Raw genomic sequence first — 20304 nt, forward strand, 5'->3', positions numbered from 1 at the left:
AAGGATAATTCCTTCCCAGCCCCTAGACAAAATACTGGGGAGCCCCACTTCTTTTCTGGAGTGCTTAGGTAATACAAATTCTTATGGTTACGTTAAGTCCAAAACACATTCTCTTTTTAGTAATGAGCAGTAACCAAAATTTCCAGGTCCGTGTGGTGATGAAAATTTTGAACATGACCGGATGCTGGTAGGAAGCCTGGAGCAGGGGGTAAGGTGAGGGAGAGACATGATCAGCTTTTTATCTGGAGAAGAAATAGTGCTTCTTCATTTTCTTTCCCCGGCTGTTCTCCCGGTCCTTCACGCCCCCTGCACGGGTGTGTGAAGAGGAGGAAGTATATAGCTGGGGGTCGGGGTACATAGGCCTTTTGCAACTGCGATGTCTCCCCCCACCAAATGCTTGGAGGTTCTCTTGCCCCAGGTGATGGACTCTCTCCTGTCTCATCTCTTTGCTTCTCTCTCTCTCCCTCTCTCTCTCTCCCTCTCTCTCTCTCTCCCTTTTCTCAAACACACATACACACACACACACACACGTCCAAATCTGTTTCACGGTAAACACTTATGCATCCTTTTCTCCAATAGATTCCAGAACTGCTGGCCCTTGGTCCACCCAATGCAGCTACTAGACTAGAGCAGTTAGTCTATCCATTCCAGGTACGAAGTAGATGTTAATCTACTGTGTCTCCCCTTGAACGATGGGCAACACATATTACCCTGCCAAATGGTTTCTGGAAAGGCCCTCTCTCGTGATCTGAGGTAAAGAAGGAAGTATTTCCTGGCCTTCTCAACAGAACTTTCTCAAATAAATCATGTCTAAGAAAATCTCCCTCTCAACTCTAACCCTCGACCCTTTCTCCCCATGTTGTGAGTGAGTCACAAAACTCATAATTTTGGGTTTTCGCCATTTCTTTCTGCAAATCCTGTAGGAAAGTCTATCTCACATGTCATTTTGGTATCTGGTATCTATTAGTGTCTCAGCAGAAATTTCTATTTTAACATCCAATTATAAAGTAAAAAGTGTGAGGAGGCTATTTTTTTTTGCCCTCAGCCAAAACTTGGAAGTGCTCACAAACTCAGCAGTAAGGAACCCTTGGCTGGTACTTTTGGATTTGCAGAAGACCTCAGAATTACTTTTAATGGAAAGCTAGTATGTCGACTGCATTTACTGGGAAACCACTGTGGGTCCTCAAGATAGCTATGATGTGTAAAATGTCATTTCTCTCCCCACCCCCCCCCCCCCCACACACATACCCTAGAAGGAGAACTAGAGATATAGAAACATGAAGTGGTTTTCCTGGGGACAGTAATGAGTTGTTAGAACTTCAGAAAGAACTCTATTATTGTGTGATCAACCAACTGACTAAGCCTGTTAACAAACATATGACAGAATTCAATTTAATAATTTCTTTCTGTCCCATAGGCTTAGATTGATCTGAAGGATAAGACTGCATGTGATCCAAGATCAGAAGAGTCAAGGAAAGTCTTTTCTGTAAAAGCCTTCAGGAGCCAGAAGTAGTACCAAAGCTGGAGGGCAGGAGATCATCGAATTAATCATATGGGCAGACAGAACTTCAGAAGAATAAATGCACTAGAGACAAGAAGAACTTGAAGTTGAAGCTAAGTTCCCCCACCTTGGGGGATTCTTTCACACTCCTAGCTCAAACATGAATCACCCTCATGAAGAAGAGATATACCTTGGAAATGACCATAACTCATCTCTCTCAGCACAGCTCAGAAGTCTACTGGGGAGGGCACTGGTCTAGCTTTCTGCTCCCTTACTTGTATCCATCTTGCTCCAGATAAACCCTCCTATGCCGAAAGCCACACACACACACACACACACACACACACACACAATGGCAGAGAATGGCAGCTGCTCATCAAAGCTGTTTTCTTATCTCCCTGAGTACACAGCTAGATCACATTTTTCAGCCTCTCTTGAGGTTAGTTGTGGTCACATGACTAAGGCTCAGCCACCAGAATGAACCGGGAACTCTTGTGTTCCACTTTCATAGCTGGCCCATAAAAACCTCCCACATGCCACCCTCCATGTTGTTTCTGATGCTACTGACTTGATGCAAATGAGCCCAACAAGCTCGGAAGCTACACACTGAAGATGGAAGAAGCCTGGCTCCCCGTATTGCTACTTGGAAGATTGCTGCCCACCAGTTGGACCACCCACTTTGGACTGCACATGAGAAAGAAAGAAATTTCTGTTGTGTCTGAAGCATTATATACATTTGGATTTGTATGTTGCAGCATCTAAGGTTACCTTAAGCAGTACAGACACCAAGAAACACTGTTGGATTAATACACATGTCAGCTTGGGTTTCAGCTGAGAAGTTCAGAATAAATATTGTAAATGTGACTTTGAGCTCCTTTATAGCAGAGTCCATATTCTAGCTATCTTTGTGTCCTCCTTAAAAAATAGTTCTTGAAGGAGTATCACATAGAGTAAGAATTGAGTCGTTATTTGTTTAAAATGTGCAAATGTTCAAATCTTAAACAGATGTATTGGCTGTGAAAATATTGAAGAGCTCTTACTAGGGCCAAATAAGGGTATATTGAGTAAATGAGTGAATTAATGAATAAATGGTATCGTTTGGTGAAAATAAGTCCCACCTGAGGAGTTGTAGAAATTTGCTCATCTGGAAAATAAAGACTATAATATCTTACCCTTATTATCAAATCAGAAAATATACTTCCAGGCCTTTAATTGCTAAATTGGTAAGTGCTAGACACATGTAAGCTCTCTGTATAATTTGGATAAGTTACTTTGTGTGTTGGTAAGTTGGCAATATGTCAATGTTAGGGTTGAAGCTCGAAGAAGGTGAATCAGGTGCAAAGCACTTTGGAACATCTTGAGAAAAAATTTTTAAAAAATTGTACGAGTGCCCTCAAGACTTCAGACTTCTCAAAGTTCCTAGTCTCTTGTGATTTTCGGGCAATGTAATACCCACCATTCGCCACCGGACTCAAGAGAACAGCTTTGCATCAACGGTGCTCTGCAATCACGAGCGGACATACGCCTTCTGTATCTCCCTAGGGAGTACCTGCCACTTCTTAGGTTCCTGCTTGGTGATCACAGTCAGAAAAGAATTAAGCAACACTGCTGTGCCAAATACCATGGAAGTTCATTCAGCCGTATTACGTGATTGAAATGTCAGAATGTTTAAACACTTCCAGCCACATGAAAATACATTTGGACACGTTTGGAACAAAGCTGGCAGAGAACAACCGCGGGAAATGTTCCTATAAAATAGAGATGATCCGGCGATTGAGAGAATGCTTCTGTGTTGACTTTCGGCCACAGAAGCCTGGGAGTGGGGATTGGGCAAAAGTGGCTGCCCAGTATGGCAATGGGTAATGACAACCCCTCACCAGCTAAAGTGGGGAGGTATATGTCAGAGGCTGCCATGGCTGCACTCATCCCTGCAAGAATGTCTCTTGTATTGGCTGGGCAAACGACCATCACCAGGGGTCAAGAGAGTTCCTGTGAGTTCAATGTAAGGTCACCCCTCCTTGAGTCTCTAGTCCTCCACCAGAAAGAGGAAGCCCACATGCTAGGGGCAAGGTTTCCTTCATGCAGGCTTCATCCTCCACCCATAGAAGTCAAGCAGTGGCTCCCCAATTCTATATATCCCCATCACTCCTCTCAAGCTGCCTGACACTTACTAGCACAGTCTGCTTCAGAACAACATGTTCTGTGTCAGTCACCGGAAGACATCTAGGGTTCCCAGCCATCCCCTATCACCTGGCCTCTAGTCTCCTTATGGTTCTAAACACTGCCTTTTCTGTAACCATCTCCCCTCCCACGGACCCATCTCCTGAAAGAACTGGAACTTTCTGCCAAGCATCTATCAATCATCAGCCAAATGCCTCATATCCCCTTGCACTTCCTTGACTATTCCCTTCACCTTTTTATTCTAGGTGAAATTTACCTTTCCTCAGATGCCTCCTCAAACAGTAGCCGTTCCGTCTCCCAGACCCTTCATCTTCACTGGGTCTAGATGTGAGGGAGTGTCTTCCTTCCTCCTTATTAATCTCTTCCAGATCATCCATCACTCCTCCCTAAAACCACACAGTTTGGATGACCTCCATATTGCTAAATCCAGTAATGCGTTCTACATTTGCATTTTACTTGCTAGATCAGCAGCATTTTACTGAATTGACGACTCTTCCTGTTAAGACACTTCCTTCACTTGGCTTCCAGGACACCATACTCTCCTGCTTGCGTCCTACCTATTGGTTGCTTCTTTTCCATCCCTTGCTACTTCCTTCTCATCCCACTGACCTTTAAATGAAGCCACAGGACTTCATCTTTGAATGTCTTTTTTTCTGGATACACTCACTATCTTGATGATCTCATTCAATCTCCTAGATTTCTACACTCCCTATAGGTTCATGACCCCCTAAATTTTATCTCCATCTCAGACCTTCTCCTGCACTTCACATGCATACACCCAAGGACCTGCCTGACATCTCCATCTGGATGTTAATAGGCATTTCATGTGCAAACTGAACAAACTCCTGGTCTTCTTCTCCAAACCTCTTCCTCTTGAAGTCTCCCTAGCACCACTAGAAGAGTAAATGATAATTCTAATCTTCCAGTCGTTCAGGCCAGAAACCTTGAAGGCATCCTTGACTCCTCTCATCCTCACACTGTACATTAAATTTATCAGAAAATCCTGATGAATCTACTTTCAAAATAGATCTGGAATCTGACCAGTTCTTACCAGCTTTCCTGCTACCACTCCGACCCAAGCAATGGTTATGTCTTGCTCAGATTGTTGCAGTAACCTCCTAACTGGTCTGTCTTCCTCTGTCCTTGCCTTCTTCATTTTGATTCTAAACACAGCACCCAAATAATCTCATCAAACATCAGCAGAACATATCATTCCTTCACTTACAACCCTACAATAGCTTCCTAGCTCATACTGTAAAAGCCAAAGTCCTTACAATAATGTGCAAGACCCTTTGTGATTTGGTCAGGCACCACATCTCTAACCTCATCCCCTACCACTCAAGACCCCAAAGCTTTCTTGCCATTCTCTGACCATCCGAGGCACAATTCTTCCTTGGGGCCTTTGTATCGCTCTTTTCTCTGCCTAGAATATTTCTTCTGTAAGTATCCACATGGCATACTCCCTCACCTCTTTCAGTTCTATCTACAAAACCATCACTACTCCAAGTCTGACCCACTCTATCTCCATTCCCTCCCTCATTTTTTTTAACCTCAGCACTTATTGCCATCCATCATACTACTTTAGTTATTTACCTTATCAGTAGTCTGTCTCTTCCACTAAAATAGAACTTGCATTTGGGCAGGGGTTTTGGCCTATTTTACCCACTGTTGTATACCTAAGACCTAGAAGTATGCTGGTGCATAGTAGGTGCTCAATAAATATTTGTGGAAATAACTGTCTCACAACATACTCAGTGCATAATAGGTGTTTAGAAAGTGTTTATCAAATACTGTGTGACTTCTCTTTAATGACCAGAAATACAATGCAGGACCTCTTCGGCCCCCAGTATCTTAGTTAACACCATGACCACACATTCAACATCTATATCTTCCTCAAGTGCAACTTCCATTAGCATTACCTGGGTTGTATCACCATCCTGCTTAACAATCAGCTAACATTCTACCCACATTACCATGTGGTTTGAATTACAGTGACATGTCATGTTACAGCATTTCTTTTTTTAGTGTCCATATTTAGACTCTGAAGTAGTATCAGAAGACTCTACAATAATCCTGGAGGAATAGGTGGAGACCACACCCATAGTCATAATAGGTCAGACCATTCTTGAATGTCCTCTAAACGGCCAGTGTATTTGTGAACTAGCCCCCCGTGATTTGGAGACTGCCTGAGAGACAAAATCATGTCTAGAGTTCTAGAGCTTTAGGATTCTTTGGGGTCCCCAGAACCTCTTAGGAACAGATTACTAAAGCTTTACTACCATTAACCTTTACTGAGTTCTTACAACGTGACAGGCATGGTTTATGCACTTCCCACGATTAACTCATCAAATACTCTCAACAACCTAATGAGGTTGGAACTATTATTTAATTTTTTTTAACATTTATTAATTTTTTGAAGGAGAGAGAGACAGAGGGTGAGTAGGAGACAGAGAAGGCAGAGAGGGAGACACAGAATCTGAAGCAGGCTCCAGGCTCCAAGCCGTCAGCACAGAGCCCAATGCGGGACTTGAACTCACAAACTGTGAGTTCATGACTTGAGCTGAAGTCAGACACTTAAGTGACTGAGCCACCCAGGCGCCCCAGGTTGAACTATTATTATTTTCATTTTCCATGTAAGAAAACTAAAGCACAGAGAGATTAAGTGGATCCAGAAGTCACACAGTTTGAAAGTGGCAGAGACTAGATTCAAACTCAAACAGTAATCACTGCCAGTGTACCATGGGAAGTTGTGGTCCAAACACTATCAGGCTACAACCAAGGAGTTTTAATCTTGGGACTTCCTTCTCCAGTGGATGAGAGAGAAGAAGCAGGAACTAAGTCTTCTACCCTGGCTGTGTGGGAACTCACTTTTCCTGCTGTATGTTTCCCCCTCCCTACCCTCCTATACATTGAAATGGTGGCTGAGGGAACATTCTCACCCTTCTGTTGTCAGACAAGCAAAGACGAGATGCGCTTTTCCACCTTTTGCGCCAGCTCATACTTTAATGGTTGGAAGTTTCAAATCACAACCCAAGTTTCTTGGAACTCAAAATTGAGTTATCTGATTCAGTAAAATGTAGCTCTCTCGCTTAAAAGGATTTGCCCAAGGGACCTCTGGGATTTCAAACATACTTAAAAGCAACAACTGTGTTGAATCACAGAAGCATAAGGGATTGCATTTCCCCTGGAGAACACACAGGATGTATTAAACAGAGGAGGAAATGTTTGAAGTCCAACAAGCTTTGAGTTTCATCCCACCTACCACATCTGAAAACTATCTGAGTCATTTGATGGAGGCAGACTACAACTGGGCTCCCTCATTCTTAGTGTTATTGTGGCTCTCCCGCCTTGACATTGAGACGCTAGCTCCACAGGAACATTTTTACCTACATCTGCTAACCCCTTTTAATGGGAATCAGGAAGGGCCCATTTTTTAAAGCCTATCTGGAGGAGGGTGGAGTGGGGGTTGCTGGGAGCAACCATCCCATCAACAGAAGGCTAGGGTTCTCACGGCAGCAAATACAGCTCTGGAGAAAACAGCAAAGGGGAATACATAGATTTATTCATGCTTAGCTGCTACCTAAGAGGTTCCAATAATAGATTAATAACTATATAATTAGACTTTGGGATAATTACTTAACCTCTCTAATTAGGTGTTACTTTCATTCCTATTAAGTGGGGATAATAATAGTTACCAAATAGGGTTGTTGTGAGGGTTAAGTGAGAAAATATTTGTAAGGTGCTTGGGGCAGTGCTGAACACATAGCAACTATTCAATAAACATAAGGTATTGTTATTGTTGTTTGTGTTGCTACTGCCCATCGCTCAAATATCCATTGCTCTTTACTCTGTACTAAAACCTGCTCTCAGATGTTTTATTCACCTAGGGAATGGATGAAAATAATTCAAAGTCTTACCTTCCTTCCTAAATTCTTGATTCCAGATCAGCACCTAACATGAAACTCAGAGGGCAAAAGATGAATAGAATAGAATAGAATAGAAAAATAAAATAAAAGTGGGGTTCTCCCAAGGAGCAAATTTGTTCCAGTCCTGTCCAGACCTCCACAGGCATATAGTAGAAAGAGTACTGACTCTGGGGCCAGATTTGCAGGTCAAATCTAAGGAAATCCAGATAAATTTGGAACAAGTCACTTCAACATCTTGGGCCTCTTTATAATATGAAAAGACTTAGGGCTCTTAGATCAATGCTTTTCAAACGTATTTTTGACATGGAACTATTGATTTCAATAAATTGTCACAGAGAAATACCTACCATGTGTAGATCAAATTCAACAGATCTGGGAGGTAAATTTCAGAAGCCCTTCTCCCCAGGCTTCGGGAGGGTTCTATGAGCCCCTAGGCCCTGCAGAGTCACACTGCATACCACTTAGCTACAAGATCACCAAAATCTCTTCTGGGTCTAATGCCCTAGGCATGCTACTTTCTCTCCTTAAACACCAGGCTAGAGTGCCATGACCCTCTGAACGTGCTTTGCTTAAGTATAAGTAGACTTTTCACCCTGAGATTCCTCTGCTAGAAAGGCATTCTGGTTTCTCCTCCCAATAGGATCACCATCACTAGGCATAGTCTCTTACACTTAGACCATTCTAAATGGCAAACTTCTTTCACTTGATCAGCATGATGTTAACAATTCTATACTGACATAGCTCTAGGTGAACATGCATTTTCCAGTTCCTAGTAGGCCTCATTCAGACATGCATATCACCTGCCTGGCCCCCAAAGGCATATGAATTTATGATGCCTGGTCTTCCCTGTCACTCAAGGTTCCGTTCAAGTTTACCTTTCAGGGTCCTCTGGTTGCTCTCATCTCAAGGATCTTATTGTACTTATAATATAGCTGTGAAGATAAAAATAACAAACATAGAAAAAAGTGGAGACTAATTTAGAGTTTAATTTTGGAGAACCAATTACAAAAAGAGAGCAGCTGGTCAACTTTTTCTGGATCTCTTACAACAACTTACAACAAATATGCAATCTCTTCTTGATTGAGTGGTCAAATATGTGTTCATGGAACAGAATTAATTTGAAAGGATTCTGCTTAATAATTATGATCAACAGTACATTAGGATGACACTAATTTCAATTAAGAAAAACCCTCCAAATTTCAAAGGCTTAACACAAGAGAATTTAATTTCTTATATACAAGTCCAGTGTGGGTGTACTTAGATATGGATAACTTAAAAATCTTTTATTTTGAAGTAATTGTAGGTTTACGGAAGAATTGCAAAGATAGTACAGGGAGTTCTCAGATACCCTTTCCCCAGCTCTTCCTAAAGTGAGAATCTTATATAATCATGGTGCATTTATTAAAACTATGGAATTAACATGGGTGCAGCCATATTAACTAAACCACAGACTCGAATCAGATTCCACCAGTTTTCCCACTAATAACCTTTTTCTGTCCCAGAATCTAACCCAGAATGCCACCATGCATTCGACTGTCATGTCTCCCTAGTTTCCTCTAATTGGTGACAGTTTCTCAGTCTTCACTGGTTTTTCATAACCTTGACACTTTTGAAGTCAGGTGGTTTGTAGAATGTCCACCAAATAGGGTCTGTCTGATGCATTCCTGTGATTAGATTGGAGTTATGGATTTTATTTTTTTTTTTAAATTTTTTTTTCAACGTTTATTTATTTTTGGGACAGAGAGAGACAGAGCATGAACAGGGGAGGGGCAGAGAGAGAGGGAGACACAGAATCGGAAACAGGCTCCAGGCTCTGAGCCATCAGCCCAGAGCCCGACGCGGGGCTTGAACTCACAGACCGCGAGATCGTGACCTGGCTGAAGTCGGACGCTTAACCGACTGCACCACCCAGGCGCCCCTGGAGTTATGGATTTTAGAGAATACTTTCTTACTGCATCATATTAGGAGGTACGGGATACCCACATGACTTATCCCTGATTATGTTAACCTCAATCCTCTTGGTTAAGGCAATGGCTGCCAGTTTCTCCACTGTAAAGACCAGCCCATACTCAAGGGAAGGAGAATTATGCTCAGTCTTCTGGAGGAAGGAGTAGCTAGGACTTCATGGGCATATGCTCAACAACCATAATAATTAATAAATATTTAGAGGGAGATACTTTTGAGGCCATGCAAATATTTTGTTTCTCCTGAAAGTTTTTTCCATTAATTTTTGCATCCATCAGGGGTCTGCTATGTAAATTATGACTATAGTGCTCTGATTTTCTATTTCTCTTGTTCCTTCTACATGTATTATTTGGAATTGCATTATAACAAGTTATTCCTTTCTTCCCACTTGTTTTTTATTCAATTATTTATATCAGTGTGAAATCATGGATATTTATTTGCTTTCTAGGTTTATACTCCAAAATTAATGTTATTTATTTTGTTCTTCAAATTGTTCCAGCTTTGATCATGGGGAGCTCTTTCAGGTTGGCTCCTGTATCTTTTTGACATGCCTCCAACTCTTAAAATGTATTTCCTATTTAATTTTCTTTATTAATTAATTTATGTTTTAGAACTTCCTTGCTTTATGTTACTACAAGATGCTTCAGGGTGATTTTGTGCCTGAGCCTTAGAATCAGCCAAATTTTGAAAGGCCGTATTTTCGTTCTCATTTAAGCCAGAATACTTTTAGCTTCCATTGAGACTTCTTTTTTGACCTATAACTCATTTAGAAATGTGTTGTTTAATTTCCCAATATTTGACGATTTTATAAATAGCTTTTCGTTATTGACTTCCAGTTTAATTCTAGCATGCTGTAAGAACATACTTTGCATGGCTTCTATTTAAAATATCATAAGGCTCGTGTTATGGCCCAGAATGGGGTCTATCTTGGTACATGTGCCGTGTGCACTTAGAAAGAATGTGTATTCTGCTGTTGTTGTTTGGCATATTTTATAAATATCAATGAGGTCAAGTTGGTTAATAGTGTCGTCCAGATCATCTATATCTGTCCTGATATTTTGTAGGCAAAATATCAACCAGTATATTCCAACTGGAATTGTAGATTTGTCTATTTGTCCCTTCAGATCGGTCCTTTTTTATTCCTCATATATTTTTAAAAGTTTATTTATTTGTTTATTTAGAGAGAGAGAGTATGAGCAGGGGAGAGGCAGAGAGAGAGGGAGTGAGAGAGAATACAGAGAGAATCCCAAGCAGATTCTGCACTGTCAGTATGGAGCCCAAGGAGGGGCTCAAACTCACAAACCATGAGATCATGAAACCAAGAGTCAGACACAGGCTCAGACCGAATGAGCCACCCAGGTGCCCCTATTCCTCATATATTTTGAAGCTTTATTGTTAGGCACACACACGGAGGATTATTTAAATAACTGACTTCTTTGTCATTATGTGATGTTCCTCTTTATCCTGACAATCTTCCTTGTTCTAAAGTTTACTTTTGTTGTAATCGGTATAACCACTTCAGTTTTCTTTTATGTAGTGTTTGCATGGCATGCATTGCTCTATCCATTTATTTTTAAGCTACCTGTGTCTTTATATTTAAAGTGGATTTCTTGTAGACAGTATGTGTTTGAGTCCTGATTTTTTTTAATCCAATATGAATATCTCTGTCTTTTAGCTGGTATGTTTAGACCATTCGCACTGAATGGGATTATGTGCGATTGGATTAAAATCTACTATCTTGTTAGCTGTTTTCTGTTTGCTCTATTTGCTCTTTTTTATTTCTTCATTTCTGCCTTCTGTAGGTATAATTTAACACTCTTGTGAATACATTTCATCTTTTATTGAATTATTACTTATCCCTCTTTAAAAACATGTTTAATTGGTTTACAATCAGAGTCTACCTTCAAAGACTGCTATATTGCTTCATATGTAATGTCAGTGTATTTCTACTTCCTTCTCCCATTCCTTGTGCTTTTGACACACATACAGAGAAGAAGGCAATGTGAAGACAGAACAGAGATATTTGAAGATGCTGGTCTTCAAGACTGAAGTGACTCAACCCCAAGCCAAGGAACGTCAGTAGCCACCCAGGACTGAAAGAGGCAAGGACTAGATTTGCCCCTATAGCCTCAAAAGAAAGTACATTCTGATTTGACTCTGGCCCATGATACTGATTTCAGACTTCTGGCTTCCAGAACTGTGATTGACCAAATCACTGTTGTTTTAAGCCACCAAGTCTGTGGTAATTTCTTACAGCAGCCACTGGAAACCAATGCACCTAGGTTTTGTTTTGTCCTTGCTTAATGCTCTCTGAGCCTCTTGGATCTATAATTTGGTGTCTGTCACAAAGTTTGGGAAATTCTCAGCCATTATTTCATTATTTCTTCAAATATTTCTTCTGCCTTGTTCTTTCTTCTCCTGAAATTTCATGACAAACGTGTTATATCATTTGGTATTGTCCCATGTCTCTTTGATCTTCTGTTTTTCTTCCCACTCTTTTTTTTTTCCTCTTCTTATTTAAGTTAAGATAATCTCTACTGATCAAAATCACTGATTATATCCTTGGCTGTGTTGAGTTTACTGGTGTGCCCTTTGAAAACATTCTTCATCTTTGTTACTTTGCTTTTCATTTCTAGCATTTCCATTTTGTTTCTTCTTACTGTTGCCATCTCTCTGATGAAATCAACTATCCTTGCATGTAATCTTCCTTTTCTTTAATTTTTTTTTAACGTTTATTTATTATTGACAGACAGAAAGACACAGAGCGCGAGCAGGGGAGGGGTAGAGAGAGGGGGACACACAGAATCTGAAGTAGGATCCAGGCTCTGAGCTGTCAGCACAGAGCTCAATGCAGGGCTCAAACTCACAAACTGCGAGATCATGACCTGAGCCTAAGTTGGTCGCCTAACCAATTGAGCCACCCAGGCGCCCCTTAATCTTCCTTTTCAATTAGAGACTTTAATGTATGAATCATAGTAAATTCCTTACTAGTTCCAATATCTGTGTCATAACTGAAGCTGTTTCTGATCATTGCTTTGTCTCTTTAGACTGTTTTTCCTGGACTTTTTGTATGTCTTTTTTTCTTTTTCTTTTTTTTTCTTTTTTTTTTTTTGGTGGAAGCAGGATGTGTTATGTAGGACAGTAGATACATTTTTTTAATGCTTGGAGATGAGCAGGCTCTTCCTTCTGCTATGCCCTTAGTATGAAAGCTTGTAGTAACATGATCGGGAGATGGGTTGATTTTGAAGTTTGCTTTCCACTTGGCTTTGGGTCTTCTTACTGTCATGCTCCTCGAAGACAATTCTTATTCTGCAGCTCTCCCAGCTCTATTCCACTATTATTTTCATTTGACACTTGTTAGCATGGAGGTGGCAGTGTGGTGGAGGGAATTCTCTGATGCTCTGCATTATCTTCAGTCTTAGGTGCTATCAGTCTGGGTTGGGAGTTGTAGCCTTCCCAAGTATCTCTGCCCCTCTTCCAGACATAATGCTGGGCCAAGCGTGCACTCCTGTCTTACTCCAGGGACAGAAACTTGTTTTTTTCTCTGTTTCTTTCCCTTAGATGAACTCTGGTTTCCACCAGTGCCATAAGGCTACAGTTTTTGTTGCCCTTAGCCCTGCAGATTGTTTTTGTTTCTTGTGGGAGAGAGGGGTGGAGTCTGGGTGGAGTTTTTGCCCTCCACCAGTCAGCGTCACAGAGAAGGGAGAAGCTTTCTTAGAATTCTCCCCATCCACGCCTGGGTGGCTCAGACAGTTAAGCGTCCAACTTCGGCTCAGGTCATGATCTTGCGGTTCATGGGTTTGAGCCCGAGGTCGGAATCTGTGCTGACAGCTCAGAGCCCACTTTGGATTCTGTGTCTCCCTCTGTCTCTGCCCCTCTCCCACTTGCACTCTGTATCTCTCTCTCTCTAAAATAAATAAATAAATAAATAAACAAACTTAAAAAAAAAACAGTGCTCCCCATCTGCCACCCACCCCCCACCCCCCACCTTCCATGAGCACCTGTGGGTCCCAAAAGGAAAATCCTACAAGAAGATGTGAACATTTCTATGCCTGAAGCTAAGGGGCTTTATTCTCTCATACTAGCCTACACTCAGCCTTTAGCAATTTGATTTTAAAAATTCTAGCTAAATCCTCTGCTGGGCTTCTGTGGCTTTTGGTAGCCCCTGTGACAGGTTGGTAAATGCTAGCATCCTGTTTTTCCCTGCAGTCACCTATCTCTCTCTAGATTTCAGGCTAGTTGTTTGCCCTATGACCTCAGTTCTTTCATGTGTTCAATAAAAGCCATTACTGTGAAGCTTGTTCACCTTCTTTGTTATTGTTGTTGAAAGGATGAGAGCAAAGCTTTTTCCAGATGTCTATGGCTTGGAGATCCAAGCTGAAACTGGTGGATGACATTTTTCACACACTGATTCAGGGACCTAGGTTCTTTCCTCTTGTGGTTTTACCATCCACCAGGGTTCATATATAATTCTTTACATTCACAGTAGGCTTTTACTTCAGATGTGTTCTTAGATGTTAAATTCCCAGGTGCTGCTGTGTGTGTTCTCCGGGATGCAGATTCTAAGATGGCGATCACCTTGCCCAAGTTTTTTAGGAAGAACTCTTAGAATCAAAAACCTCTGGGGGGAGGGGGAAGCAGGATTGGGCAGAGGGAGAAGTTGAGTTGTGACAGAACCACCGCAAAGGTTCAGTTGATCCCATGGGAAGCTCTGCAGCAGCGACAGTCCTATAGAGTTGTCCTATATGCAGTGAGTCCTATATGCATTGCTATATGCAGCAATGTCCTATATGCATTGAGTGTCCTATATGCATGTGCATATTTTAAGGCTCCTTATGGATACCATCAAAAATTTCACAATTTCCCCCAAACTGCTCCAGAAATGGTATACTTAAATCTTTTGTATTTAGTCTTCTCATCTGTGAAGTGGAAACAATTTCACAGTTTTCATTGTGAGAAGTAAATGAGTAAATATTTACAGTACGCTTAGGACAGTGGTCAATGTCCACTAAATGCTAAATTCTCATTAGCTATTATTATTGTGGTTGTTGTCATCATTTTTCAACTGGCACCAGTGAAATGAAAAGGCAGGTGCTACAAGTCTGGGTTGGGAGTTGCAGCCTTCACAAGTATCCCTTTTCATTAAGAATAAAAATGTCCAACTTAAGACCACTTACATTTCTTCTATTGTCAACTAGCTGCCTGTGTCCTTTATTTTCTGTTAGGACGTTATTTTTTCTTATTGGGTTGTGAGAATTTTTCTCATTTATTTAGAATATTCATCATTTATCAGTCATATAAGTCATGTAAACTAGAAACATATTTCTACCTTCTTGCATATCTTTCAGCTTGTTTAGACTATTACATTTTGACGTACTTGTCGTAGGGAAGCTAACTACTGGATTGATGTCAAAATAACATTAATGATAATGATAATTACGAAGATATTGTGTCATGTTGGCTAACATCTAGTGAGTATTTACTATCCTAGCGTGGTAAGAGGCACTTATTCATTCATACATTATCTTAGTTCATTCTCACCACAAATGTATGAGGTAAGATCTTCTTTTACACCCACTTCATAGATAAGAAAACGGAGGATTAGAGAGATTAAGTATCTTTCTCCAAACTGGCAAGTGGTAGAACTGGGAGTAAAACTCAGGTCTGTTCCATTCCATAGTCAACGTTTCCCAAATTGAACTTGGTGAAACCCTATCTTGTGCAATACTACACAATACACACATGTACAAATATGCACATACACACAAACATGTGTGAGTGTTCCATAGTCAAATCAATGTGGTAGTCTTGAAGATCTGATTCCAGAGATAGCCCATAGACATTAGCATGTTAATAGCTCTAAGGGATACTTTAAGAAAGAAACTCGTTTAATTTGTGCAACCCAGGGTTTTCCCCAAAACTATTTCATCATGATCTTTTGCCTTCCATTATACCACCAACTCACTGCAGAAATAGTGTTCTATTTCCCACACTATACTACTCAGTCTCTCCACCAGAGGAGGTCTTCCGTGCCCAGCTGTCTGGGATTGTGTTCAGTCATCAACAGGGGTGCCTGGGTGGCTAGTCGGTTAAGTGCCCGACTTTGGCTCAGGTCATGATCTCACGGTTTGCGAGTTTGAGCCTGGCATCGGGCTCTATGTTGACAGCTTGGAGCCTGGAGCCTGCTTCAGATTCTGTGTTTCCCTCTCTCTCTCCCTTTCTCCTGCTTGTTCTCTCTCTCTCCCTCTCTCTCAAAAATAAATGAAACATTACAAAGAAGTTTTTTAAAATCATCATCAATACAGATGAAAACAAAGAGAACGGCCTAATGCAATTAGCTAGTGACTCAAAGCGGAGAGGAAAAGGTGCTACACTAGATAACAAAATAAGGATTTAATAATCTGGAACAATGGACAGAAGTAAATAAGATAAAATCTGACAGGGATAAATGTAAAATCTTGCAGTTAGGTTACAACAGAAATCGATGACATGAGTACAATTTAGGAGGAAGCTTGATTTCACAGTAGTTTGTGTGAGGAGGCCTGGGGGATTTAATTGATCATAAGCCCAATTAAAAAACAATTGAAATGCATTCAATAAGCAAGGAACCACAGTGTTAAACCTGCATTAATACAAAGGTAGCATTCAGAGTGGCAGAGATTGGTATCTATTACCCTGGCTGCTGTGCTACTCAGAGGGTGTCAGGAGCATTGTGGTATTCCTGGCCACATGCTTCAGGACAGGCAATGGATGGCAGTCCAGAACCTGCCCAGATGGCGTTGACTTAGATAATAAGGAGTCCAGCAGACACGACCTTTGAGCAATAGCAGAAACAACTCAAGCTGTTTAGTCTGGCGGGAGTAGATTTAGGGTAGCTGTTGGGATTGGATGATTGTGGTGGATAATTTTTATTTGTCTCTCCCCATTCTTTTATTCTCTGTCTTTTTCCATTGGGCCTTGTATCTTAGGAGGCTCCTTGCCCTTTATCTACCAGTGAGAAGCATGGGGCGGGGGGTGGGGGGGGGGTGGATTAAAGGGTGGGAAGAATGTGAGATGGGTACGTATTCCCTCGCTTGGCCACCTTCCTACTGGCTTGGTGGGTGGTCCTCTCCTCCAGCTTCAACTACTCTCTCTGGCCTCAGGTAAGCTTTCCTTCCCCTCGACTCTTCCGGTTTAAGATCTTGCTCTTGCTAGCTCTGGGGTGTGCCCATCTTTGTAAACACCCTTTTACCACACTGTCCTCAATTACCCTGCCTGAGTGTGGGATTTGTTTCCTGCTGGGACCAGATTCGTGCTGATGCTGGAATGATTAGGATGACGGTCTTTGAATATTTCAAGGGCTGTCATATGGAAGAGGGTGGAATTAAGACAAAAGAGTAGAAGTTACAAGAAGATTGGGTTCATGTACTCACTTATTCATTCAACTAATCTCAGTAAGCCTCTACAACATGCCAAGCATTGTGCTAACCCCACAGCAAATGCTTCAAGAGCTCAGGGCAAAGGGAGTTCATCAGGGTTAGAAGTCAGAGAGGCCTCCCAGAAAATGATGCAGGGGAAAGAAAGGCCAACCTGGGCAGGAGTGTTCCTGGGGGGCGCCTGGGTGGTTCAGTCTGTTGAGCGACCGACTCCTGATCTTGGCTCAGGTCATGATCTCACAGTTAAGTGGGCTTGAGCTCCGCATCAGGCTGGGCACTGAGGGCCTGGAGCCAACTTGGGATTCTGTCTCTCCTTCTCTCTACTCTTCACCTGTTCGTGTCCTCTCTCTCAAAATAAATTAATTAAAAAAATATTTTTTTAAAAACAGAGGAATGTTCCCAGAAGAGGAATTTATAGGTGAGAGGGCTGGAGGGATAAGAGTGAAAGAGGTTCATTCTAGAAAATGAAAGAAACCGTACATTGAGCATCTGTCTCTTCCGAGGGTGAGAGTGGGGGTGGAGGGTGGGAGATGTTATCAAGGATGAGGCTGAGAGTGGGGAGGGCCAAACACACAGAGCTGTTGTGAACATGGACTTGATCCCAAGGGCCATGGGAGCCCCTTGATGGGTTTAAAGCTACGGAGACACCTAGTATGATTTTCTCTTTCCATTATAGAGTGAAGAGAGCAAGAATGTCCAAGGATCAGAGCTGTTCAGATGTAAATCCAGCTCCCTTGCCAGGGAAGGAGCAGCCAGTTCCCAGAAGCAGCCAAGGAGAGAATTCTTCTTTTTGGATGACAGCTTCAGGATATTTCCAATGAGGAAGCTGCACCGAGTGTGAAATGGGCCTCAAAAACATCCATGGCTCTTTCTAATTCTGAAAATTTGTAGACTCTTCTGGTCTGGACCCCATGCTTCACAGTGGGATGGAAGGCACCTAAGTTTGAGAACCTGTTTGCTTTCTTCCAAAACTGGCAACGAAAAGTCATTCTCTTCTTTCCCAGCCTCCCACCTTGGGCCTAGAAAGCAGGATACATGTCCATACCGGAGCCTCTGGGAATACGCAGGGCTCTAGTGTTTGTGTTCTTTTCTCATCGCAGCTGACACAAGAGGGGCACTGGCCATGGCAAGTTCGAGAGAATAGCTCTGCCAGCATCCGACCTTCAGCCCTGCTAACAGTTGGCTCTATAGTCTAGGATATTAGACAGTTTCACTGGTTTTTTTTCTTTTCAAATTAAGCCCTTCAGAAAGAAAAAGAAAAAGAAGAAGAAGAAGAAAGAAGAAGAAGAAGAAGAAAGAAAGAAAAGAAAAAAAAGAAGAAAGGGCAAGGTCTGAGGGCTCTGAAGGCAGCAGTGGCGTCAAGCACAGCAGCCCTCTTGTTCTGGAACTCCTTCTCAGGGACTGGGCAGATCTGTGTGTGATAACGCAGCTGTGTGCAAATGCCAACGCTGGGGCGATAATTATAGAAACCTTCTCATTATGCTTGAATGGGGGCCAAGGCAGGGCCCTGGCAGTGAGGGGGGTGCGAGGCTGCAAAATTGGCACTCTTTAGAGCGAGTTGGCTTTTGCAGCCTGCATGGGTATGTGAGGTGTGCCAGAGAGCCCAAGTTAGCACATCCTGTTGTCAAGCGCCCCTAGTGCCCACTTCTGCTCTCTTACCTCGATCAGTCTCTTTGTTCCTAACCAGACTGCAGCCAACATAGCCCTCTAGCAGTAAGGCTCAGTTTTCTAGTCTATTCCATTCAGCTGTTCCTGTGACTCCTCTTCCAGCCCCGTGGCATACTTCTCTTTCTCCTGGCCCCTGGAATGACCTCCTGTTCCTTAACATTCCAGGTATAGAATGGGTTGGATCAGAGGTGTCTTGATCAGCGCTGATCAACCCAGTAAGTCCCTGCTCTCTGCCCTACAATGACACCAGAAGCAGCCTAGCTTTCCAGGCCCTTCTAATGGTCTTCAATGAAGACAAACTTATCTTGGCTGAAATACCCAGTAGCGAAAGACGATTAGAAAATTATCAAACTGAGGACGGGAACGGGGGCGGGAAGTGCCCGGAAGGAGCGAGACAGGGAGGGACAGGGCTGAGGAGAGGAAGGCGATGCGACGGACAGGCGCACCCACTCAGGCTGACTCTCGGGGGCGAGGTCGAGCCAGGGGCGGCTGCCCTGGGGGCGAGGCGACGCCGTCTCTTCCTCCACCTCGCGGCGGAACCCGAGGACAGGAGCCTCAGATGAAAGAAACTATCATGAACCAGGAGAAACTCGCCAAACTGCAAGCACAAGTGCGCATTGGTGGGAAAGGAACTGCTCGCCGAAAGAAGAAGGTGGTTCATAGAACAGCTACAGCAGATGATAAAAAACTTCAGTTCTCCTTAAAGAAGTTAGGAGTAAACAATATCTCTGGTATTGAAGAAGTGAATATGTTCACAAACCAAGGAACAGTGATCCACTTTAACAACCCTAAAGTTCAGGCATCCCTGGCTGCGAACACTTTCACCATTACCGGCCATGCTGAGACAAAGCAGCTGACAGAAATGTTACCCAGTATCTTAAACCAACTTGGTGCAGACAGTCTGACTAGTTTAAGAAGGCTGGCTGAAGCTCTGCCCAAACAATCTGTGGATGGAAAGGCACCACTTGCTACCGGAGAGGATGATGATGATGAAGTTCCAGATCTTGTGGAGAATTTTGATGAAGCTTCCAAGAATGAAGCAAACTGAATTGAGTCAACTTCTGAAGAAGATAAAACTTGAAGAAGTTACTGGGAGCTGCTATTTTATATTATGACTGCTTTTTAAAAATTTTGTTCATGGATCTGATAAAATCTAGATCTCTAATATTTTTAAGCCCAAGCCCCCTGGACACTGCAGCTCTTTTCAGTTTTTGCTTATACACAATTCATTCTTTGCAGCTAATTAAGCTGAAGAAGCCTGGGAATAAAGTTTGAAACAAGATTAATAAAGTTCTTTGCCTAGTATTTAAAAAAAAAAAAAAAAAAAAAAAGAAAATTATCAAACTGTACTTCAAGTCCTAGCTTTAACAAGAGCACGGGAGGGGTCCCCCTAGTCTGGCCAGGATCACCATATCAGGGCAACAGGAGGGAACAGCAGGGGCATGGGGAAGAGGAGAAGGAAAGAGGGAGTTGATATGAAAGCAACAGCCATGAAGGAGGGAGCCAAGCATAATGAAGTGAATTTACAAGGGTTTCATTTTCTTCATGGAAAATATGCCATTATCAAAAAGCAACTTCCTCTACAGGCATTTTTGCTTTTTCCAATAGAGATGAAGAAGTACAGTTTTATGTAACACATATAACAGGG

At 42.2% G+C, this 20304-nt stretch overlaps 1 protein-coding gene across 2 annotated transcripts; it reads left to right on the forward strand.

Annotated features, from left to right (window-relative positions):
• The first annotated feature begins 1463 nt into the window (after positions 1-1463).
• Positions 1464-19961, forward strand: LOC125157555 (transcription factor BTF3-like). 2 transcript variants are annotated; one of them, XM_047844397.1, is made up of 3 exons: positions 1464-1467; positions 14564-14570; positions 19223-19961. In XM_047844397.1, exon 3 carries the CDS (start codon positions 19231-19233, stop codon positions 19702-19704), a length of 474 nt encoding a protein of 157 aa, XP_047700353.1. In that variant the 5' UTR covers positions 1464-1467; positions 14564-14570; positions 19223-19230; the 3' UTR covers positions 19705-19961. The 2 variants fall into 2 exon arrangements, with proteins under 2 accessions (XP_047700353.1, XP_047700352.1); XM_047844396.1 differs by lacking the exons at positions 1464-1467; positions 14564-14570 and having other exon boundaries at positions 19032-19961.
• The last annotated feature ends 343 nt before the right edge of the window (positions 19962-20304 follow it).

This window comes from Prionailurus viverrinus, chromosome X (genome assembly GCF_022837055.1).
Source record: "Prionailurus viverrinus isolate Anna chromosome X, UM_Priviv_1.0, whole genome shotgun sequence".
Lineage (NCBI taxonomy): Eukaryota > Metazoa > Chordata > Mammalia > Carnivora > Felidae > Prionailurus > Prionailurus viverrinus.

Coding starts and splice junctions, on each gene's coding strand:
- LOC125157555 (XM_047844396.1), top strand. CDS start 19,084: ATGCGACGGACAGGCGCACCCACTCAGGCTGACTCTCGGGGGCGAGGT.